Source organism: Vespa velutina, chromosome 13, assembly GCF_912470025.1.
Source record: "Vespa velutina chromosome 13, iVesVel2.1, whole genome shotgun sequence".
NCBI lineage: Eukaryota > Metazoa > Arthropoda > Insecta > Hymenoptera > Vespidae > Vespa > Vespa velutina.
Window position 1 is genome coordinate 3197805 of NC_062200.1, and position 8740 is coordinate 3206544.

Genomic DNA, 8740 nt, shown 5'->3' on the forward strand with positions numbered 1-8740 from the left:
AATTCACAAAAACGATAAGAAGATGATCATCGGTGATCATCGTATGTATTTGGTTTCTTTTCTTTTCTTTTTTCTTTTTTTTTTTTCTTTCTTTCCTTTTTTCACATTTCTCCATTTACATTAAACATTATAGACTGACCTTCGTCTTGGATGCACTCGTCATTTTCTTCTGTTCGAATTTCATAGTTTCCTGACCGGCAGGTAAACTCGTCCTATTCGTTATACTCGGCATATTCATCTGCGGGCTCATACTGTGAAGATTGTTCAATGAATTGAGAGAACTCAATTGAGACGGTGAACCTCCCGTCAATGTGACAGTTCCCGTTGAGGGTGGAGGTGTATCAGGATCCGGGAATGTTACCAATGGCTCGGTCAAATCATTTTCTTCGGCGCCGGTTCCGTCTCTAAAAAAGGAACAACAACAACAACAAAAATAAATAAATAAATAAATAAATAAATAAAGAACAAGAAGAAAACAAAAATCATTAGTCGTTGATTTTCTTTCCAATTCTTTTTTTATTCGTTTCACCACCCACCCCCCCATCACCCACCCCCCTCTCGTCCCACCCTCAAAAATTACGTACGAACATATAAATATTTCATTCTGACAAACGGACAATGTTCGTTGATTATATATATATATATATATATATATTTCTTTTCTTTTTTTTTTTTTCGAGAAAATAAATTCGAAAAGAAAGAAAAGGAAGAAAAACGACGAGAGATTTAGTTAAAAAAAAAAAAAAAAAAAAAAAGAAAAAAAAAATTGATTTGCGCTTACCTGTCAACGAGATTCTCCATGCTGCTACGTAATCGTGAAAAATTCGTTGAAATATTTTTCATCTCCGAAATGCCACGCTTTAATTCTGTCAGATCGCTCTTCATAGAGCTCGCCTTCATTTCACTCGACGAGGACGACGTAAGGATCCTCTGAGAGGATTTGGCCACCCTGCTCGAACTACTGCTGCTGCTGCTGCTCTGGCTCTGATTCGTCGTCAGCATCTGCCGAGTCAAAAGTCGTTTACGTTCTATTTAAAATCCACGTGAGGTGAGTCACACACTCTCTTCTCTACTTACTACTCATTTCTATCTAACTAATATCTCCCTCTCTCTCTCTCTCTCTCTCTCTCTCTCTCTCTCTCTCTCTCTCTCTCACTATTTGTCTAATGTCTCGACTGAGGTCAACTTCTCGTTTCCAAAAATCAATCAAATTCATCCTAAATGAAATTATTCGTGATCTCAAAAGCACTATTTAATATATATAACGATTCGATGAAGTTTCTATTCCTTCGAAAAATTTCAACCACACGCCTACGCGTTTATCATTTCATACAATGAACCATATCCCATTTGCTATTATTACATTGTCTGTTTTCTATTTTTATAGATTAAATAATCCTTCATTAAATCATCTACTTCTATTTCAATGTGAAAAAAAAAAAAGAAAGAAAAAAAACGTACGAAAAGATTATTAAAGACATTCAATTTAATATATATATATATATATATATATATATATATATATATACACATACATACATATATATATAAATATTATATATTATAATATAAATATTTTATATATATATATATATATATATATATATAAAAATTTTGAGTTCCATCGAACAAAATTAATGTTTAATTTAATTTAATTTTTTGTATCTTTTTTAACAAAATCAATTATGTTTTTAACGATCTAAAAATGATAGTTAAAATCAACAGAAATGTAGAGGAACAGAAAGAGAGCTATCGCAAAGAGGCTGTTCGTTTCGGACGAGAGAACTTCAGTTCAGGAAGAAGAAAATCTCTAGTTCGAGTATTTAAGAAGATAGAAAGAGAAAAAGAAAGAGAGAGAGAAAGAAAGAGAAAGAGAAAAAGAGAGCTTGAAATAGAAACGAGTACATGTAATTATAACTCTCTAACAGTATTTTAAGGAGTGTTCGAAAGTATAAAATATCTTAAGTAAGTACTCGGAGTCCTTCGAATTGTCGGCTTAACTCGTGATAAAATAAAGAGAAGGAGGAGAATTATTTTAGTATTATAAATAGAAAAGAGATGAGAGAACGATTTGATTCGAGAATCTTGTGCCAGAATATTGCAAATAATTCATTCATTACAACACGAACGATCGATTAATTCATTATATCCAATGTGTAAAAAAACTCATATCTAGTGTGTGTGTGTGTATGTGTGTGTGTGTGTGTGTTGAATTCACTAAGGGAAAAGAGAAATTTCAATCGTTTCTTTGTCTTTTATATATATATATATATATTTTTTTTTTCTTTTTTTTTTTCTTATGACTAGATATTACATTACGAAAGTTTGATAAAACTTGTAATTCTCCTTCTTTTATCGTACATAAAAGATTTCTAACGTTCTAATGGTATCAAAGACAAAGTGGAGATACTTTTGGTTAGCAGCCAAAGAGTCAACAATTTAGACAAGCTGTTACCAATGATTGAGTTGTTGGTAATGTTCAACGAAACAAATAAGTGCCAATGTTCTCTTTAAATTATATTTATATATATATATATATATATGTGTGTGTGTGTGTGTGTGTGTATCTATAGTAGTACGAGGAAGTAAGAATGAAAACCTTGAAAACTATATGACGGTGTTCTCGAATGAGAAGTATGTAGGAACCATAATATTTGAAAAGAAGAAGAAGAAGAAGAAGAAGAAGAAGAAGAAGAAGAAGGAAAAAAAAGGAAGACAAAACAAATTATGCGTAGGTGTGAGAAATTATGTGTGGGTATACGATTACATTGAAAGTGATCTTTAACATTGAAACGTCTTGTCTTGCTTCGTTTCATAATGTTTTCAATGAAAATATTCGACGAATGAGAATTACGTAGCCAAAAAAGCAAAACAAAATGAACGAACAAACGAACGAACGAACGAACGAACGAACGAACGAACGAACGAACGAATAAACAAACAAAAAGCATTTCTCTTTTAAAAATTGATAATTAAAATTTTGAAATTGTAAACAATCGTTAATATATTATGTTTTGTTAAAAATCGAATAAATCGAATATATTTCATATTTGTAATACCATGTATGTAATGTAATAAAAGAATCTAATGTATGAAGATAAGAGAGAGAGAGAGAGAGAGAGAGAGAGAGAGAGAGAGAGAGAGAGAACACACACAAATTGGTGGGCGTAACACAGTCACGCGAACTCTGCACTATTGCATAATCGATAATCAAGAGAATAAAATTGTTAGATACGACTCAAGTAATATAATAAAAGAATTATTTTTGTTTTTTATTAAACGAATATACAAACATATATACATATATATATACATATATATATATATATATGTATGTATATGTATATATATATTTTTTTTAATTATTATTATTATTATTATAAATCTTAATTTTCCATTATTTATTACTTCCTTTAAAGAAAGAGACATTTTCATTTTTCGAGGAAAGAAAAATCATGCTCTAGTGTATTTATTGATTCTAAATATATATATACATATATGTATATGTGTGTGTGTGTGTGTGTGTAATATATATAGATATATATCTCGAAAGTTGGAAGTTTATCGATTGTTCGGGAAATCAGAAGTGGTCAAGAGTGAAACGTAGGCGAAGAAAACGTCGCGACTCTTCTTACGGTGAAGGTCATTTTGACTCGTGTGCGATCTTAAAATAGAAAGTTCGATGGCAAAGTGTGTACTTTTGGCTTAACGAGAAGAATATATTCTCTCTTTTGGTTAAGCGCCGGGATGCATAAAAAAAACATTACTATGACTTGGTCCATCCTTTAAATACATTTCGGAAAAAAAAAAGAGAGAGATTTTTTTCTTCTTTTTTTCTTTTTTTTTCTTTTTTTTTTTTTTTAGAAGAAAAAAATACATGAAAAAGTGAGAGAGAGAGAGAGAGAAAACGTACTTGCTCATCGGAATGTTTACACAGATGTTGCACTCGATTTCTAAGTATTTCACGAATTAAATTATATTATAATAATCGATCATTAATCTCAATAATTAAATTTTGCAAGCGTTAACGTACATGTTAAATTATAAAATTATGATAAACTCGCTTTTTTGTCATTATTATTATTATTATTATTATTATTATTATTATTATCATCATCATTATTATTCCATTATCGTTGATTATCTAAAAAAAAAAAAAAAAATAAATAAATAAATAAATAAATAAATGAATGAAAAAAAGCAAGGAAAAGAAAAGAAGAAAAAAGAGAGGAGAAAGAAAAAGAAAAAAGAAAAAGAATTGAAAAATTTTCTCATCTCTCGCGTTCTTTTTTCTTTTTTATATTTCGAACGCGATTCACGATGATCTAGATTACTTCGACATTAAGTTCATGCCTTAAAGCTCCTAGATAATGTAAACGTAGGTCTTCATGAGAGGAGACAAAGGAAAGACAAAAAAAAAAAAAAAAAAAAAAAAAAAAAAAAAACAAAAAAAGAAACAAGAAAAAAGCAGGACGCAAAACAAAAAAAAAACAACCTGCGATGAAGTGGTAACTTGTGGATGATGGGAAACATGGGTCCGGCCAGTGACCAGATTGTTCTTTTTTTGAAAGTTTTCCATGACCGCTTGCATGTCCCCGTTTTCTCCCCCCTCCACTGGGAACTCCGACATCTGCAATAACAAATAACAAGAGCGTGAAACGATCAACATACGTGATAAGGAATTATTACACGCGTAAACGATCTCGTAAAATATATCAACGATCGATCGATCGGTCGATCGATCGATTGATTGATCGATTTAAAAAGGGAACGAAAAGAGAGAAAAAAAAAAATGAAGAAAGAAAAAGAAAAATTGATCGAAAGAAACTCTTTCACTTTCTCCCACCCTCTCTCCTACCCTTTTTCTCTTTCTATCTCAATCTATCGAACTATCTATCTATCTATCTATCTCTATCGTACTCTTGCCTCTTAGCAAAATAATACAACGATTGATATTTACTTTAACGACGTATCGGCATACTTTCGAGTTAAATTATCAGAGCGCAAAATGCGATACTCTCCATTAAACTTGTGAAACATGCAAATCCGAACACCCACGTGGAGATCTGTGTGTGTGTGTGTGTGTGTATGTGCATGCGTGCGTTCGTGTGTGTTTGTGTCTGTGGTAGTTAATAAAAATCTAACTTAAAGCTCGCGATCACTTTCGAACCCGGATCTTTCTTACGGATTAATACACTATATATATATACATATATATATATATGCATATATAACTCGAACGATTCTCGATAGTGATAATCGATATTTTTGATAATCGCATTTTCGATCGATTCGAATATAATCTTCTTTTTCCTCTATGAAAGAAAAAAGAATTTTTTTTCTTTTTTTTTTTTCATAGACGTCGAACGGTCGATAAAGTCACTCCCTTCATACAGTATCTATTTTCTCTCTCTCTCTCTCTCTCTCTCTCGTTATCTTCCTCTTTCTCTCTTTTTATCGATCGATTACCGTACACATTGAAACTGTCAAACGAAGATGCACAACGAGAATACTTGTGTTCTACTAAAAGAAACGTTCATTGACATTATAATGCGACGATTCATGCAACTATTAGCATATATATATATATATACGGAATGATCGTTATAATATAAATGTAATTTAAAATAAATATTTTAATGCCTTGCAATTATTTAATTTATTTATATATTACGATGAAATGATAGAAAAATTATTTGACAATTATTTGACAAAAATTATTTGATACCTATTTAGATATCAATTTCAATTGATAACGAAATTATTATACATACATACACATATATATATATATATATATATATACACATATCTTTTTGAATGTGTATGTTTGTATATCATTCAGTAGAATTCCGATCTCTGACCCTAAAATTCCTCTAATAAGATACATTAATATCTCCTGTCTTTTTCGAGTCGATAGAAAAATAAAAGGCAAAAAAAAAAAAAAAAAAAAAAAAAAGAATAGAAAGAAAGAAAGAAAGAAAGAAAAAGGAAAGGAAAAAAAAAATACGGAAAGACACTTCGTGATCGAATTAATTCCAATTGGCAATCTATCAAAATCGTGAGGATTTTTATTATCCAGTATAAAGAGAAAAAGGAGAAGGAGGAAGAGAGGGAAAGAGAGAAAGAGAGAGTAAAAGATTTTTGTTTTTTTTTCTCTTGTTTTTTTTTCTCTTTTTTTTTTTTCAGTACCATATGTACTCACTTTAATGCGCATTTAGACGGCGAAGAAGTATTCTGGTCCACGTAAAATAGAAAAATAATTAATCCGTCGTATGAAATGTCTTCTTCTTCGATTCGTTGCCACGATGTTTGACCTAACCTCGACATTCGAATAATAACGTTCGTGTCGAGATCATTTCATATTAATCACCATAATCGGTCAATTTTCAATACTTATACAGATTGAAAAAGAAGACAGAGAGACGGAGAGAAAGAGAGAAAGAGAGAGAGAGAGACGAGAGGAAAGAGAGAGAGAGACAGAGGGGGGGAGGGAAAGGGAGAGAAGGACAGAGAGAGGAGAGAGAGAGAGAGAGAGACACACAGATCGATGTTACGTATACGGTTAGTAGAAACGTATAATGTTAATTCTATTGCACAAAGAAAGAACTCGCGTTACATATATATATATGTGTGTATATATATATATACGTACATATATGTATATATACACATGTAGATCTATATATCTATCTATTTATCCTGTGTGCACACATGTACGATAAGAAAGAAACAGAGACGAACAGCCGTTGACCTCGCGATACGTCAACGTGGACGGTCGGAGGAATACTGAATGCTCGATACTTGTCGGCTATGCGACGCGTGCGACGCCAGTGTCCTCTGGTGACATCTTACGTTACTAAGGAATTCGTGAAATCGTTTGGTCACGTGGGTCAGCTGCGCGCGCATAAACCCGCCTCTTTCAAGAATATTCCCTTTTTGTTTTTCCCCCTTTAATAGAACCCACGTGATCCATTAGCTCCTCTTTGTCGTCTCTGTCTCGAGTAATAAACATTAAAGAAATTCTCTTTCGCTTTATCTTCTTCAACAATTAAAAAAAAAAAAAAAAAAAAAAAGAGAAAGAGAAAGAAAAAAAGAAAATAAAAGGAAATGCTTTTAACTCGCACTCTCTCTCTCTCTCCCTCTCTCTCTCTCTCTCTCTCTCTCTCTCTCTTTTTCTCCTCGTTAATTCCTTACTTCATAGAAATTATCTTTTACGATGTGACGAATGGCTGAAAAGATTTCTGAATGAAACCGCAGTGGATTGTAACACTTGCGTAACAACACTCGTAAAAAGGAAAAAGTGAAAGAAAAAAGAAAAGAGAAACAAAAAGCACGATCCCTCCCTTCCACGAACTAACGTTTTATCGGCGACCCACTTTGAATCTTAAGAAAAGGATTATAAACGTCTTACGGTGTTTCTTAGCCTGAAATATATAGTATTCTTTTGTATCTCTCTTTCTCTTTCTCTCTCTCTCTCTCTCTCTGTCTCTCTCTGTCTCTCTCTCTCTCTCTCTCTCTCTGTCTGTGTCTTTCTGTCTCTCTTTTATATAATCTTTTTATGATTAGTTAGTACATTGTCAGGATAGAGAAAAAAAGAAAGAAAGAAAGAGAGAGAGAGAGAGAGATTATTTTCGTTTTGCATTCGAAATAAAAAGAACCCTTTCGATCGACCTTCTTCTTATTTATTCCTACGATATATTTTCTTTGTTACTCTTTTTTCTTCTCTCTGTTTTCTTTTCTTTTTTTTTTTTTTTTTTTTAATTTATTTCTTTTCAGTTTAAAACACTCGAGAATACGCGTAATATTTACGAGGGAAATTGCGATGGAGTGGAAGGATTGAAGAGAGGTGGGGGAGATTGTGGATCAAAGATATGTTTCTTTTTTTTTTTTTTAAAGAGCCAATGATTAGCGTAAAAGTAACGCATTGTAAATCAATTTTTCTTTTATGAAAAGGAACAACCAGCTGACCGACTGGGCAAAGGGAATGAAAGGGACAAAGATTGGAATGTGGTCTAACAAGGTGTCTAAGAAAACGACGCTTCGCGCTCGAATGTTGTGGAATTTTGGCGAAAGCATACCGGGTGTCCTCGAAAACGTGTACACATGTGTTTCTCTCTCTCTCTCTCTCTCTCTCTCTCTCTCTCTCTCGTGGAATAGAACGAAAAAGAGAGAGAGAGAGAGAGAGAGAGAGAAAGGAAATACAAAAAGTGGGAGCGTGTGAGAGGAACGAACGCGGGATTTCCAGTCGCGCGAGATACGTACGAGTGAACGGGGTAGAGGTGAGGGGTTAGGGGAGAGAAAAAGAGGGGAACTAAGAAATACGAATGTGTCGGAGAGAGAAAAAAAACAACTCCCTTAATGGGTCAGCGACATTTAATAAAATAAATCTCTCAGAGTCTTCTGTCGTCCTTCGATAGACTCACAATGGGGATTCTAGCGGACGGATTATTCAAACGAAAATCAAAAAGAAAAAGTCAAAAAGAAGAAGAAAAAAAAAGAAGAAGAAAAACAGATCTCTCTTATCCCGAAAAAAAGAAAAAAGTAGTCTCTAGAAACTCTAAGGATAAAAAGAAGAAGAAGAAGGAGAAGAAAAAAACAAAAATTGCCAAAATTTTCCTTAAGCGCGATTAAGATGAATATTTCTTATAGAACGAACGAAAAAAAAAATTTCGTACGTTTGATTCAATAAAAAAAAAAAAAAAAAAAAAAAAAGAAAACAAACAAGAGAGAAAAAAAG

At 32.4% G+C, this 8740-nt stretch overlaps 1 protein-coding gene across 8 annotated transcripts in view; it reads right to left on the reverse strand.

Annotated features, from left to right (window-relative positions):
• The window catches only part of LOC124953980 (NAD(+) hydrolase sarm1), a 28563-nt gene that overhangs the window by 11429 nt on the left and 8394 nt on the right, over positions 1 to 8740 (reverse strand). For 4 of the 8 annotated variants that reach the window (XR_007102397.1, XR_007102396.1, XR_007102395.1 and 1 more), the window contains 3 exons: positions 4496 to 4630; positions 782 to 1002; positions 140 to 404 (listed from right to left, as the gene is read on the reverse strand). Coding sequence is in view for 1 of the 8 variants with exons in the window: in XM_047506122.1 (XP_047362078.1) it covers positions 140 to 404; positions 782 to 1002; positions 4496 to 4630 (621 nt within the window). In the remaining 7 variants the exon portion in view is untranslated. Of the gene's footprint in view, positions 1 to 139; positions 405 to 781; positions 1003 to 4495; positions 4631 to 6205; positions 6622 to 6655; positions 6772 to 8740 lie in introns of those variants that run through there. The other 4 variants (XR_007102399.1, XR_007102400.1, XR_007102398.1 and 1 more) reach the window with 4 other exon arrangements.